Source organism: Mugil cephalus, chromosome 4 (assembly GCF_022458985.1).
Source record: "Mugil cephalus isolate CIBA_MC_2020 chromosome 4, CIBA_Mcephalus_1.1, whole genome shotgun sequence".
Lineage (NCBI taxonomy): Eukaryota > Metazoa > Chordata > Actinopteri > Mugiliformes > Mugilidae > Mugil > Mugil cephalus.
In genome coordinates, this window is record NC_061773.1 from 21,529,255 (window position 1) to 21,544,977 (window position 15,723).

Sequence of the window (15,723 nt, forward strand, 5' to 3'; positions counted from 1 at the left end):
CTGTAATATCATGATTAAATTTTTCTGATGTGTCCAGAGAGTGCAACAGTCGACACTAAAGCGGAGTCTGATGAGGAGAAAACAGGAAGCCCGGTAAAATTAAACTGTTAAACTGAAAGCTAACCACTGGTGTGTGTGACAATGCCTAAGACAAGAACTTGAGCTACAAACCTCTTTTTGTCTTTTCTTTAGGCTACGCCTGTAGAAGAAGGGGAGGCGGAGGAAGCGAGGGAGGAGGACAGACCAGACAGTGCTGCGTCCAAAACCGACAAGAAAGAGCCGAAAGTCACTAATCAGTTCAACTTCAGTGAGAGGGCCTCCCAGACTCTCAATAATCCACTGAGGGTAAGAGGCAGTAGCATAGCCAGTTTTCTGCATAACAGTTGAGATATTGAATATTTACAAATGGCAAGTTTTAATATTGAAGTGCTTGAAAAGCACAGTATTGGTGTGTATACTGAAATATTCACAGCCTCAACAGTTTCAGTGAAGTCATTTTTATTTCCCCGCAGGAAAGATGCTGTCAGACCGAACCTCCTCCACGCAGCAACTTCTCTGCCACCGCTAATCAGGTACTGGACTTTACACCAGGCTTGTTTTCTTAATGTTGTGCACCGGTGAATGTTTGTGCTCACACGAGATGACTGTAATAACTCTGCTCTCTTGGCAGTGGGAGATTTATGATGCGTACCTGGAAGAACTGCAAAAGCAAGAAAAAAATAAAGAGAAGCAGAAAGCAGCACCATCAAAGAAAGATAATGACAAAAGTAAGAAGAAGATGATGCTGACGGAGACTCAGGTAAATTGATGTAATATGACAATGCAATGCATGCCATGTATAAATTCTCATGCATTGTGTGGTGGCAGACAAATCATAGTGTAGTATCATCACATACTTCTTGAAAAAATTCAGTCATTGATTGTCTTCTTATGCTATGCTATGATATGATTTTATGATGAATCATAATTCATTCATTAATTAAAAATATAGCCTTGTTATGTGTACAGTAGGTTATTTTTCTCATCCAATATTCGTCACGTTTCTGTTATAGAGTGATGACATCTCCAAAGTGGGCAAGGCGTCCAAAATCTTTGAACGAATGGTCAGTCAGAATACATTTGATGACGTTGCACAGGGTGAGTTTCAGGAAATATAGCAAGTTTCAACATTTCATAATCAAGGAACCATATTCTCTGTTCTCTAACCGTCCTCTTTTCATACCCCTTCAGATTTTCAATATTTTGAGGATGCCTCTGATGAGTTCAGGGACCAGGAGGGCACTCTTCTCCCCTTGTGGAAGTTCCAATATGATAAAGCCAAAAGACTATCTGTCACTGCCCTCTGCTGGTAGGTTGGCTTTTTTATCTCTTGTTTACTCAAATGTTGGTTGCCTCGCTGCTGTTATGAATCTGGGAACATGACTGATTTAGACACATGTCCTTGAATAGGAATAACAAATATCAGGACCTGTTTGCTGTGGCAATGGGATCATGTAAGTACAAAGAACAGTTGTAAAACATTTCATAGACAATTAGATTTTTATCTTATCAAAAACATGGTTTTGACACGAATTTAATGAGTTAATTCATTTGAATCCTCCACTCAGTCAATCATTGTGTTCCTCTCCTGGCCAGATGACTTCAGTAAACAATCTCGCGGCATGCTCGTCTTCTACTCACTGAAAAACTCTGCATTCCCCGAGTACATCTACCCCACCAGTTCTGGCATCCTGTGCCTCGACATTCATAAGCAACATTCCTACTTGGTGGCAGTGGGCTTCTATGATGGCTGTGTAGCTGTCTTCAATTTGAAGGAGGAGGGGCAGGAGCCTCTGTACAAGAGTACAGCTAAGACTGGCAAGCACACCGACCCTGTCTGGCAGGTGAGAGTAGGGGACACAGCAGATACGGTGCTGAAAGACTAGGGAGAATGTGTTGCTCGATTTAAATTCAGCCACTAGTTTTGAGTGGAGTGGATTAATACACTGTCAACAATTATTTGCAGTGATTCTGAGTTGTAATGCTACACTTATGTCACACGAATTTACCTTATTAATTCCACAGTTGACCAAATTCTTTTTTCAAGTGAATGTATTCAAATGAATTTTTTCATCCAGGTGCGCTGGCAGAGTGATGACATGGATAACAACCACAACTTCTGTTCTGTCGCATCCGATGGCCGCGTCGTTTCGTGGACACTGGTCAAGGTTAATTGAAGAAATATAATTATTTTCGTGCGCGTGTTCAAGTCTGTGTGTTTGCTCACATTTTCAGTTGTTTGTGTGTTTGTCTCCTTTGACACTTGAGTGTATCTACAGCTGTGTGTTTGTATGATTCCAGAATGAACTGGTATTTACAGACATTATTAGACTGTCAGTGAATGGTGCCATCTCTGAGGGACCAGAAAGTTCACCGGCACCTAGCAGTGGTAAGACTTTATTTTACATCTTTTTTTTTTTTTTTAATCTTTTGTAAAAGATTGTTCATACTAATCAAATGATTGATTATACAAAATATTGTTCTCGGCCCAATATACAGTGTGAGGCTGGGGTCTGCAACGGTGTGTGTCTAATTTGATTTTGATGCCTGTTGTCCACAGCTTGCGGAACATCGTTTGACTTCCATAAACAGATTGACTACTTATTTCTGGTTGGCACTGAAGAGGGGAAGATATACAAGGTAAGGAGCTCGCTTTTAAAATTACATTAAATACATACACTTATTTATCTGTGAGTTAAATGTCTAGTAAGGAAGAAAGCCACAGCATGATGTGTGATACTATAGCATCAACACAGGCAAATCTGTGGTACACAATACAGTCTATACTTTACAAGGGTTTAAATTAATAAGGCAATGTATTATTCATCTAATTGGAGTACATTGCACGGCCATAAAAGTGTGTTTTATCAGATATAAATTGCATAAAATGTCCATTATTGTATCAATTTCAGGTGTATTATTGAACATACAGGCAGCTGTGAGTATTAGACAATGGTCTGGGCAATTACTTGTGTAGTGGGGTTGAAGGACATAATTTCTCATCCTTTATTTAAAATATAGCTGATCCAAAGTACAAGCGCTATGATTAACCTGCACCTTGTACAAGTCATGAAGTACGTCTGTAGCGTTTCTCTGTCGCCTGTTCATTTTCTCTATCTGTGTGTTTTCCCAGTCACACTTACAGTTACAACATACAGTCTCAAGTGCCTTGTAGACATAGAAAAAAACTGAGGTCACGTGGGGCACACAAACTCAGAGGAAATTTCATAAGGAGTGCAAATATGTTGCTTTGAATTATGTGGGAGAGTAAACATTCCTGGGTGTGAGTGTTCAGTAGTTTATGTAATTGCCGGTACGTTTTAAACAATTTCAGATTTAAAACGTACCTCATCAGATAATCCCATAATGAGACATGTGCTGTAAGTTCTAAATTCATACACTGTGTTACAATGTATTAATGTTGCACTATTATAGCATGTAATACAAGTTATTATCTAATCGTTCGATATTACATCTTTATATTAAACAAAATGTCCTTCTGCAAAATTGGCTTGTCGGATGCTCCCGCCCACAAATGGCTCCCTTGTATAGTATTAAAACCAAAATCATGCTTGTTTAGTTCATTAGAATCACCTTTGAAAATCCATTTCGAAACACTGCAGATGTTGGCCAGCAAAGCCTTAGACCTAAACTGTGTCGTTTCAGTAGCATCTTAAGCGACATTAGGATCGTCTTGGGGCTCTAAAATGTCTCCCAGCATCTGCTCTGAAAAATGGAAGCTCATTTTGTTTGTGGCGCACTTACAGCGATCCTGCTGGGGTTGCACTGCAGACGGTAAACAAGAGAGAAATTGTCCATTAATAGTGCTTCTGTGTGTGTATTGGTTTGGGTGTGATAGTCCGTATGTGCGTTCGCGTGTGTCCGTGAGGCCCGTTGGGGGCCCTCATTAAGCATTTAATGTGTCTTTTTAAGCAGGGGCGCTCTCTGTCCTCTACAGACAGCTGGTAGTTTTTGGCTCTAACCCTTCCTTCTTTTCTTTCTTGCTTTCCTATAACTGCAGGACACTCTTAACAGTCTTATCATTTGGAGCTACTGTGCCCTCTTTTTACTGATTTAATTGCGTAGAAGTGTTTAAACAGCTCAATGACTGATGCATGCGTCTTGAAAAGTGGCTGATCTTTATAAAATTAAACATGGTGCTGGAGGGGAGTCTATCACACAAGGCCAGAAAAAGAAGCCAGATCATGGGTGTTGAGGTTCATTATAAGGCTGCTTTAACTGTAGCATATCGCACAAATGTGATATGCCAGTGTAGGGTCACATACAGACTGGAGCACATGCCTCTGGGAGATAGTGTTTAGAACTAAAGTCTCTTAAAACAAAAACTGATTCATTCTGCTTGCTGATGTCTTCTCAGTGTGGCACTGAGGTCCAACACTAAAGAGCTTCACTAGCTGCGTTTCCATTACAGTTTTTTTTTTTTGAATAAAAGCAATAAATTTCATGTACGTGTTTCCATTGAAAGGTGTTTTGCGAATGAGCTGTAACTCTCGTAAAGTCTCGTCATCACGCGAGACTTCACTTGAAATGGACTTCAGATGGACTGGTCACATGACCTCCTGCGTCATCAATGACTTCAGTGATGAGAAAATGTAACACGTTAAACCGTATAGAGGAGCTGTACCACTCTTTAACATGTTGTACTTGGCACATGAATAGTGTTTTCCAGGGAAAGTGGAAGTGGCAACTTGTTCATCTTTTGACGTACCGTATTATCATACTTCAATCATTTGAAGGGATGATAATAGGAACCCCATTTTCTACCTTAGGATTTTTCACCCAGAAAATTGTAAATGCACCTCTTTGGAAATGCCTCTTAGTCATTGCATTTTGCATTGTAACCACGCTCTTTTGATGGGATGTAGAGAGTAAAGAGATGACTCACACCTGTAAAACATCCTTACTCGCCTCCCCCCCTCCAAGCAGGTTTGCTGACAGACACAATCCCAGTATGTGTGATAAAATATGTTCTGTCTGTCACCTCGAGCTCCAGTCGCACTGAAACCTCGGGAGAGGACAGACTCTCAAGAATCTTTCACCTAGCTGCAGGTCAACAATCAAACTGTCAGCCCTTGGAAAAGCAACTGCTGTCCCCACAGCCCATAAAGCTGTTTTTATCTGGGACTGTCTACTTAATTTATCCCTGTAGTCCATCTCTGCTGTGGCTCTGCTACTTTAGTGAACTCATGTTCTTACATCGGCCAACCAGGGGAATTTACAGGTTTACAGGTTCGAAACTGGCAAGTATTTTGTACTTCTAGGTTTACTGCAATTAGAGGTTTCCACATAAACATTTCCACCAGTTATCAATGGGAAACCTTGAAAAAGATCAGTCAAAACCTCGTGTTTAATTGCGATAAAGACTATTTCTGGTGCTAGCGGGAGTTTGCTACATCATAGTTTAAGCTTGGAGGCTCAAATTTCTAAACACAACACATTTGACACTGTTACAAACTGCAGACACCAGTGAAATTTAAAACAGTGTTTCTGAGTTGCTTTATAGAAAGCATGGGACAGTTTTGGAGCTTGTTGTTTCTAAAGTGACTAGCAGTCAGGAAGTCTCTGCTTCTGCTGCTTAAACACTGAACATAGATCATTAAATAAATGGCAAATGGTTTTAATGAGAATTTAATGTTTTTTTTTATTTTGTGTCTGAAATCTCTGTTCACTGTTTTAATTGAATTTACATGGCGTCAATATCAATACAAGCTGTCACTAAGCGCTTCACAAAACCCAGCCTGAAACCCGGCCTTAGACTTCCAGAGCAAGCTCTAAGGCAGCGGAGGCAAAAACCTCCTTTTAACGGGAAGACACCTTGAGCAGCTCATATGGCGGGAACCAACAAGTAAGACAGTAGTAAGAGAAAAGGAATGAGATAAAAAACAAAAACAAAATAGAGGACAGGAGCTTGGTGCGAGAGAGAAGGAAGGATAGGTGCTCAGTCACCACAGCAGGTGTTTCATGTCTCTTTTCTTAAGGTGTCACCAGCACTATGTTAAAGATGTTGACTTCTGTTTACACCACACTTGGTAAAAAAAAAAGTGTTTGCGTTTATCCCGTAGTGTTCCAAGACTTACTCAAGCCAATTCCTGGGAACGTATGAAGCCCACAGCATGGCAGTGGATGCTGTCAAGTGGAACCACTTCCATCCGAAGGTCTTCATCTCTTGCAGCTCAGACTGGACTGTGAAGATCTGGGACCGTAGCATCAGGTAAGAGACTACTAAGAGATACTTGTATCTGCTGCAGAAATGGCAGAATTTTCACACTATACACTATATTTTAACACAGTTACAAAAATTATATATATATATATTATTACCGTGCAGTTTTTATATTTCCATATGTTTTAATTACTCTATCCAAACAACCACGCGGCCAAAAAGAACGAGGGTACTGTTGCAGTCATGCTCCAAAGGACCGGGTCTCCACCTCTGTCATTGCAGGCTTAACTGGCTTAGACACAGTTGAGTGTTTGAGTGAAAGCTGATGAGAAGATCATATGGTTGTAGCTCTGCTAGCGACTCATCCAGGCTGGCTGGGGTGTGTTTGCAGATGTAGGTGGGATCCCTGGTGAATAGCATGAAATACTCACTTAAATACTCAGTCTGTTTGTGTAACGCAATGATGGGTGAAAAGAACCGGCTTAATGTGGGAGAATTAAGTGTGTTGGTGAGTAGTTACGGGTTGTTCCGTTTATTTATTTTGTAAAATATAGATGTGAAAGCTAGCTGGGAGTTGTGTCTCCCAGCTAGTGACAATATAAGATACATGTGTGACTCACCTCTAATGAGAAGCAAGTTAGTTACAGATCAGCAGCTGTAATTTGCAAATTAGCACCACTTCTGCTCATTTGCACATTCATGTATATACATCCAGCAAAGCAGGTAACAAGGTAATCATCTTTCCTGTAGTGTTTCCATGAAGTTACAATTTATTTATCTTCATTACCTTGTTTTATTCATTATGCGGCCTGCATATTTTTTCCTCGTTTATTCGACTAACGCACAGTGCCTCCCACTTCTTGTCAGCGCCGGCGGCTTGACTGAATAATGATAGTAATCATCTGCCCATTATGAGAGACGTGGTTTTCAAGTGTGATCTATAACATGCTAGAGATACAAAACTTATTGTTTCCAGGACAAAACAACATGGATCAAGCAACGTTTCACAAATGTTTTCACACTATTCAGAAGTGTGGAAGCGTTCCTTTTTGTTATTTTCCTGAGGAAACTACATATGCATATAATAGGTAGTATGCGCCAAATAAACTAATGAGGAGATGTGCATGAAGTACCACTCTATCATTTGGTTTTATTTTTACAGTTTTGACTCACAACACCAGCAAACTGGTGCAATGTGAACATGTGAGCTTCTCTCTGCTACGGTGAACATAAAGAGCAGTGACTTTGAATTCTGATTTGTATCTATAACTACCAGGTCAACACATTGTGTTTCATGTTTTTTTTTTAAGTTGTTCCTACACCATTTTTTGTGTGTGTGTCTGTGTCAGGTTACATCCTGCTGGAGGTGAGCAGTTTCCCATACACCACAATGGAAAATGCTTCCTATGGAGATCAAATCTGTTGATCTGTACTCTGTAGTTCCTTTGTTATAAAAGTTACAACCCATTGAAAGTGCACCCACGCACACGCTCTCCTCATTATTTGAAGACATCCTGTAGAAGTATCTCATTGCTTTGTCTTGCTTCCAGTGGCGTTTCACATGTTAATAATGTGAGGAAACAGTATGGGAACCATCTGTTTGATCTCCATAAGTTTCCTCCGCCAGCCTCTGATGAGGCATTGCTGTCTGGACATTTTGAAACTGATAACCAGGGATGGCGATGTGTGGTTATTGTGAAACGTCCACCACTTGTCACGGGCGGACAAAAGCTTAGAAATAAAGTGCTTTTTTATTTCCAGAATTAGACAAAATATGGAGAGTTATGCTAATAATATTTCACTCTACTCTCACGAGTGACTGTTCATGTCTTCGAATGACATTGTATAAATTTCACAGACATGTCGTCGTCCAAGCAGGATAATGAAAAGTCTGTCTATATCTCTGATTTGTGTCTGTGTTTTTCCAGCAATCCAATGTTCACCTTTGACCTGAACTCAGCCGTGGGAGATGTTGCCTGGTCTCCGTACTCCTCAACGGTATTTGCTGCCGTGACAACAGATGGAAGAGTAAGTCAAAGTAAAATTCATACCATGACTTAATAGTTTAGTATTTCTCAACCATATTTGGTTCTGATGGCCCTTAGGATATTGAGGTATAATATACGGTGCATTAACTTGAACCACATTGTTACATAAACAGTGTCTTCTGTTTACAGTGTTTACAATAACTTCATTTTGCGACATACGTGCGAGACAGGAAAGCATTATCAGTGATATAAAAGGGCCAATATAATAAAAACACCTGTCAGTGTAGTGCAATACAACAGCAAAACAAAATGCAGCTTCTTTAATTACTATGTACTTCAGTCAGCACCATTTTTTCACGCCAGTTTTTCTTTCACTAAGACTAAAAGTTGTATTACCAGTGATCTGTATCAAGATATCCCATCAAAAATACAGGCACATATGAAATGTATGGTTGAAGGTGATAGAGGCCGACCAGACCACCAGTCTCCTTCATATAATATAGGAGCTTATAGGATGCTTCCATGAAGGCTACGCATCCGTTGTGCACTTGAGATAACATGAGCATGACACTTGTCTCAGGATGTGAAATACCACACAGCTGCTATAGCAGCTATAGTTATAAACTCAGCTGGCTAAACCCGTACCATGGCCTCGAGGCTAAACCTCAGATTAATGCTGAACAGCCTCAGGCAATCAAGTTTGTCCAAGCGCTGTATCTCGTAACGAACAGGCTTCCTGCTCCGCCAGTAGTTATTGATTCTGTCCAAAAGTAATTTCGCTGGATGCCGTGTTGCTTATCTCCACATATTTTTTTAGCATGGCTGCAAGCTGTCCCCATCTGTTTGTCTTCACAGTCTGTGCCACACTTGAAAAAGCCCAGAGTGTTGTGTCTGACACATTTCCTGTCCGGTGTGCCAAGTGTAGTCAAGTGAGAGTGACGGAGAGGAAATGAGAGCTGAGCAATTTGAGAGACACCTTATGTGAAAGTGTGTCCGTGTGTCGTCAACGCTACCAGCACTCGGTCAGCGCAGACACGGGGCGGGCTGTAGCACACCCCCCGCTATCATTATGCAGATTATTTCACTGCTAAGCATTAGTCTCGAGGAAGCGAGGAAACGTTCACAACAAAATTCACAAATGCAGTAAATAAATACATTAAAAAGTAACTGATTGGTGTTTGTACTTGGAATGATTTTCTAATTTTTAGAAAGCATATGAAGTCTCGTGTGTGCTGTAACTTACCCTCCGAAACTAGATCAAAAGCAGTTTTCAGCAGCTATTTAAAAAACTCATTAAAAGTTGGTCCACTGGCATACATCTCACCAGCACAATATCCTCTCCTTTCAAAGCAGCAAAGTAAGGACGAGATTAAAACTGGAGTCGATCGAGGTCAGGGTGGCTAGTCCATTTATTTTCTCAGTGTGAGCTAATTGTTCCGTTGTCACTCTGCTGCGTCTCCTTAAGTAACTTTGATTTGACTTTTTTTTTTTTCTAATTCACTTTGTAAAGCTTTTGTAAAGCGTTAGTATATTATAAGTACAATTTTACTTTATCACTTGCTTAGCTGTAGTCCTTAAATAATATTTTCTTCATCCAATCAAAGCTAAACTCTCTCATTTAGAGAGCAACAATCTAGGTGCATGATTTTAATTGGCATAATCTAACCCTGGATGACAGTCTCCTCGCGGTGCATTTTTCGTTTAGTGTGTCTGTTTGTCTGTTAGAGCTCGAGTGACTCAGCATGAGTTGTGTGCCCCTTGATGTGTTGATGACAACCTGGCCTGCTGCTGCTGCTGCTGCTGCTGCTGCTGCTGCTGCCGCTGCTGCTGCTGCCACGCTGCAAAATGTCAGAGACACAATGGCGTACGTGTCTGTCTGAGTGTGAGCGTCGGTACTTGCTTGTGTGTGTGTGTGTGTGTGTGTGTGTGTGTGTGTGTGTGTGTGTGTGTGTGTACGTGTGCTCATAAGGATAATGACTTGCCTGGCAGGCTGAGGTGCAAAATTGACACAGAGTTGTGTGGCGCAAACAAATATCTCTTCGTTCTTTCTGTCCCTGCCTCTCCATCTGAGCCGACTGTTGAGGAAATAAAGTGTCAGGATGACATAATGAGAAGTCGAGACACATCCCCGAGTTATTACCGATATTTGCTCACTGTGCAGCTCCTCTTAACCTTTCGCGCACGGACCGCCGTTAATTTCATTTAACATATTTTTTGTTAAACGTTTAGAAGCAAGGAGGGATAGAAAGTCGTTTGATCTATCTATTGTAAATGTGACAGCGCTCACGTTTCCAGCAAATTAAAACTATAAAAAGACATTACAATGGGATTGGTGCATTATAAACATAATTTTTTCACGCTAAGACGTCTTTCTGCTTCAGCTTCTTGTATGAGCTATAGATGTTGTCAGCGTGCACTGCAATCAGCTATGACTAACGCAACATCAGTGCTTTTATATGAGCAGCAGAAACGCCGCACTTAATGGATGTAGTGACAAGAGGATACAGAAAGTCATACCCTGCTAAAGTATGGTGATTGGGTACAAAAGATGACTGATGCCTTGTGTGGTGCTGATACACGCAGACAGTGTTCAGGCCCAGTCATCTCTCTGGTAGAAGGTGTGGGCTTTGCAGGCTCGTTTCTTGTCGACAGATTGTCTTAACTGCATTTATCCTGAAAGAAGAATGTCTCTTGTCCGGTTCGTTCAGGATAAAGGTGCCTGGAAAATCACAGACGTCTCGAGACTTCCAACACACACACAGGCAGCGTTGCAAACTCAATGAATCAACCTGAACACAAAAGACTGAATATACTTACTTACAATCTGAAGACTTACACCCTCAAGCGCAAATACAGTAAATTAAAGTAAAGTAGTATTTTTCTTTTTGTTTTTTTTTTGTGTTGTGGCAGTGTTTTAATACTGAAATATCAGCTTCATTATAGGGTTAAAACTAAACACATTGACTGATGTGATGATTCTTACTTTTCAGGTTTATGTTTTTGACCTCAGCATCAACAAATATGAAGCCATCTGCCAGCAGACAGTGGTGGCCAAAAAGAAGACCAAGCTGACTCACATTGAGTTCAATCCCATCTATCCCATCATCATAGTGGGGGATGACCGAGGCTATGTCATCAGCTTTAAACTCTCTCCTAACCTCCGTAAGAAGCCCAAGGTAAGAGTCTTAATACGTTTGACTCTTTTCCCCGCACAATTGGGTTCCACTGCCACATATGGAGCATTTAAATCAGAGGTGTCAAACACAATTTGATATCAAGCTGGCCGGGGTAGTAACATATTAGCATAATAACCTAGAAAATAACTATACGGATCCTCCGGCGGGCCATATGTTTGAGACCCTTGATTTAAATCTTCTGCCAGCGTGTTGCCATCACATCTGTACAACATTTTGTGTCCTTTCTTTTCCTTCTAAGATAGTATACTGTGTATCCTGTCTGTATACAATCTGGATACATGCCCACACTTGTCAAGCATTATTCATGCCTGACACCGATGATTCAGTCATTGCAGAGATCTCAAGCTTATTTCACCAAATAACAAGGCCCTCCGCACTATTAGCATCACTAACAGCCTGTTTTTCTTTTTTCTTTCTTCTCTTCCTTACGCCAGTTAACAATTAGCCACAGAGTCGAGTATTTGCTGTAACTGATTAAGCTCAGTAGAAACGATAACTGGAAACAGAACAAAATATATATATATTTTTTAAATTATTTTAAAAATAAAAATACAATGCTGTAGATTAAAGAGTATGTGACAGCGTGGATCTTTTATCTTTCTCCCTTTTCTCTTCACCTGTCAAAAAGTGACCAGACACAACGGGAGGAGAAAAGCTAAGATGAAATTCTGCATTCAAAGCAGGTCGTAGCCATACAGTGAAACAAAATTCCACTTTAGTCCACTCACAACTGATGAGTCCCTGAAAGTCGTGTTGCCTCAGATGACAATGGTTAATGAGCTGTGGGGTAATCACAGCGGTATTTCTAAACACATGAGGAAAACCAACGACACACTGAGTCACAGCACTTTAATCAGGCCCCATTTAGAGTCATCACTGCAGCCTCTCCAGCTTCCCTTTGTGTCGTGCGTTCAAACTAGAAGAAACTTTAATGACCAGAGTAACATGCATTTATTTTCACAACACGCTTCATTACATATGATATTGTCCCAGCAGGGCTGCAACACACATGAGCAGTTCTCCTTGTTTGACACACGTGAAACAGTTTACATGGGTGCAGCATAACAACACATACAGTACACACACGCACTGCTACCCCATTAGCAACCTCAGACTGCAGCCCTAAAGCATACAATTGGGAAATAATTGCTCAGTTCAGCTTCGCTGACTGTGCTCAAGGCATTTTTGAGTCTAGTGTGGCTAATAAGCATGATGCATAAACACCCACAGCAATTTTTTTTTTCAGTAATATGTCTTTGGCATATCAGCCTACTAAAACACGCACAGTGAGCAGAGTGGCCCATTTATATACCCGAAACGTTGACACAGTGGCCTTGTAATTGGTGTACGTGCTCTAATGCAGCATCCTAGGATGAATCAACTCGATTCCGGTGTGGAGGTGTGTTTTTACGTCATGCGTGTGAAATGGAAAATGAACAATATCAGGAACTTCAAATGACCCCTGCCTATGTCGAAACACACTGTTATGTTAGCAGCGTGCAACTTGAATGTGCTCATCCCGTGTGTTCCCTTTTCAGCATCCTCGTTCTTTGTTCAAATCGCAAGTGGCTGCTCCAATATAAAAGCAGCCTATTTATCTGTATCCCATCCCATAATGTAACTTGCATAACAGCATTAATATTTGTATTCGCGTATGGCGCCACAAAATGAGCAGACACAGAATTCTCGGCCACACAGCAAAGGTGAGAAATTCGTGTTCGTGACGATCGTCCACGGGACGTCTTACAGACAGTGCAAGTCTGACATTGTACTGCTGCGGTGAGCTAACAGGCTTGGGAGAATGGAAGGTAGAAAATAAATCAGAGCACACGTTGACACCATAATGGATTTTTGTGATTGTGATAATTTTAATTAGCCAGCCTTTCTCTCAGCTGCGGACGAGCAGTTATTAAAGTCCTCGCCGTTGCAGGGGTATTATGTTGCACCGAGGTTCGTTTTAGGAAACACAGCTGTCTGTTTGGATTAGCCCCTTTGCAGTGTCCAAACTCCCACATAGCCACACCAAAATATAAATGAACACTTTATACCAAGCTTAACATGAGGAGTTAGCTAGTCACTTGTCATTTGTTATTTGTACCATTGCGTTGTCAGGTGACAACTAAAACTTCTTAAGCCTCTACATTTACTACTAACCGTACCATATCACTGGTAGTAAACTTGAAAACTCCTTGTTAGTAGTAGGTTTAAGATATGGGTTCACTCTATCTTGATCACAATATAGGCAATTAAATAACTCCACAGCAGATATTATGTGAGGTATCAGCAGGAAAAGCAACATTGTGTGCAGCTCGCTTGATCACTAACATGACTAACTGGGACTGTAGCTGTAATGCATGTTGCCTCTTAAAAGGTAACAGTTACAATCAGTCAAGTGAGGCCATATTGAATTTGTTTTAAAAAAAAATGCACTGCAGCCCTGCATTTTTCAAAACATCACCTACGTAATAGTACGATATGACATAAATATGACATAAACAACCTACACAGATCACTTTAGTTAAGGGTCTGTGTAAACGGAGCAGGGGAATGTGTGATATGTGCCACGTCCTGCTCCCTGAGCGCTCAAGCGCCACCTTTAACCTAAACCAAACAGACTGGGAGTGAGTTCTGGTTGGGAGAAAACCACTGACTCGGACAATCGCCTGCTGTCTGCTACATGTGTGAAAAGGCAACGCCGGACAACATCCAGACCTGATTCTCTTGACATTGTTTGAAATCCTTGTGGAAAACATATAAAGTTTGTATTTAGCTTTGTAACAAAAGTTGAATTAGCTTTTATAACAACAGGCCTGTTAAATTTCATCTCGCAGAAGTGGGATAAACTAATACAGTAATCGAGTTCTAATGTTGAGCCTCATTATATAGTTCTTAGGTGACAATGCTCTACCCACAGGAGGGTTTAATGTGCTCAGAAGATCTCCTTGAATTTGCTCTTTGCAGCTGTGCCCTTTAGGCAGTAACTGCATGTCTTCATAGCACATTACGGTGGACGGAGATTATTATATAATGGCGTAAATACTGCTGCTATTGACCTTGCATCCATTTCAATTTTCTGTTCTCTTGTTAACTGCCAGCCTTCTGGGTTTGTGGTTTCCATCAGAGCAAAAGGTCAATTCATTTCTGCTTTCTCTTAATCTCTCTCTCTCTGTTATTGTGTGTGTGTGTAGGGCAAGAAGGGGCAGGACGTGCCTAAGGGTCCAGAAGTGGAAATAGCCAAAATGGAGAAGCTCCTGAGTCTGCTGAGGGAACCGGAGCAAGGCACAGTTTAAATGGTCACCTTGGCTTCTCTGCACAACGTAGCAACGTGGTACAATCTTTTATTCTGATTCATAAAAGCCACACAAAGCCAGCAAATACCATAAATATACCAAGAAAACAATTTGTATATGTTGATTTTTATCCCCTGATGTATGTTAATAAATTATTCACGTTCAAATAATAGTAATAATAACTTAATTAATATTGATATGTCAATACTGCAGTACTTGGTATACATTAACCGGGCAACATTAGGATTCCATTGACTTGGCTGACTTCTTCTGCAGGGATTTATTGAACCCATTCCACGTGTACTGTACAAGTTGATGTACTGCTAAAATGTAAGGGAGGCCAATGCTGTAAGTAAGATAAATTAGCGTAATAGATTGAGCACTCGTGGACCACGTCCAGACAACTGATCTTGGCTGGCACGCGCCGTCATGGGCACCGGTCCAGGGATGAACTAGGAGCGTTTTAATATCCCATCCATAGGGAGAACTTTGCTTTGATTCACGGTGCCGTATGTCTTTATTTTGTCTTTACTTCTCTCTGTTTTAATGGTCATGTCCTTTAAGGGTCACCCCGTACTCTAAAAGTCAGCAGGAATTCTCTACCACAGAGCTTCTCTGCCCTTCTCTGTGTGAAAACATTCAGCAATGTCTCACTTACATGTGACTCCCTACTTCATTTTTACAGCTTTAGTTGAGATTTAGCAGTTTAATCATTCTTCTTTTTTTGCAGACAGTGTACAAAACAGTAAATGACTGATGCGGTAGTAATGACAATACAGCTGCTGTTATAACAGTTATAGGAAGCATGCTGCTAGGCTTGCTAAATCTCATTTGTTTATACTACGTTGCTGTTTATGAGTTGTTTTAGATACATGAGTCGTCATTATCTCAGCGTATGTTACCTCTTCTAATATACTGTAGCCAGTGAAAAAATTCCACCTTTGGGCACTCAAAAAGTTTTTTGTAATCAGTTGTTTTAAGTTCTGTGTTGTGTCCATTGTCTGTTGACATCTATTTCAGCAACT

At 40.8% G+C, this 15,723-nt stretch overlaps 1 protein-coding gene across 2 annotated transcripts in view; it reads left to right on the forward strand.

The window, feature by feature from the left end:
• The window catches only part of dnai1.2 (dynein, axonemal, intermediate chain 1, paralog 2), a 28,918-nt gene extending 14,048 nt beyond the window's left edge, over positions 1-14,870 (forward strand). For both annotated transcript variants that reach the window (XM_047582730.1, XM_047582729.1), the window contains exons 6-20: positions 38-93; positions 193-345; positions 513-572; positions 671-799; positions 1,053-1,137; positions 1,231-1,348; positions 1,450-1,493; positions 1,636-1,883; positions 2,118-2,207; positions 2,341-2,428; positions 2,600-2,679; positions 6,123-6,271; positions 8,152-8,251; positions 11,202-11,387; positions 14,597-14,870. In XM_047582730.1, the coding sequence (XP_047438686.1) occupies positions 38-93; positions 193-345; positions 513-572; positions 671-799; positions 1,053-1,137; positions 1,231-1,348; positions 1,450-1,493; positions 1,636-1,883; positions 2,118-2,207; positions 2,341-2,428; positions 2,600-2,679; positions 6,123-6,271; positions 8,152-8,251; positions 11,202-11,387; positions 14,597-14,698 (1,688 nt within the window). In that variant the 3' untranslated portion in view covers positions 14,699-14,870. The remainder of the gene's footprint in view (positions 1-37; positions 94-192; positions 346-512; positions 573-670; positions 800-1,052; positions 1,138-1,230; positions 1,349-1,449; positions 1,494-1,635; positions 1,884-2,117; positions 2,208-2,340; positions 2,429-2,599; positions 2,680-6,122; positions 6,272-8,151; positions 8,252-11,201; positions 11,388-14,596) is intronic.
• Positions 14,871-15,723: the final 853 nt, after the last annotated feature.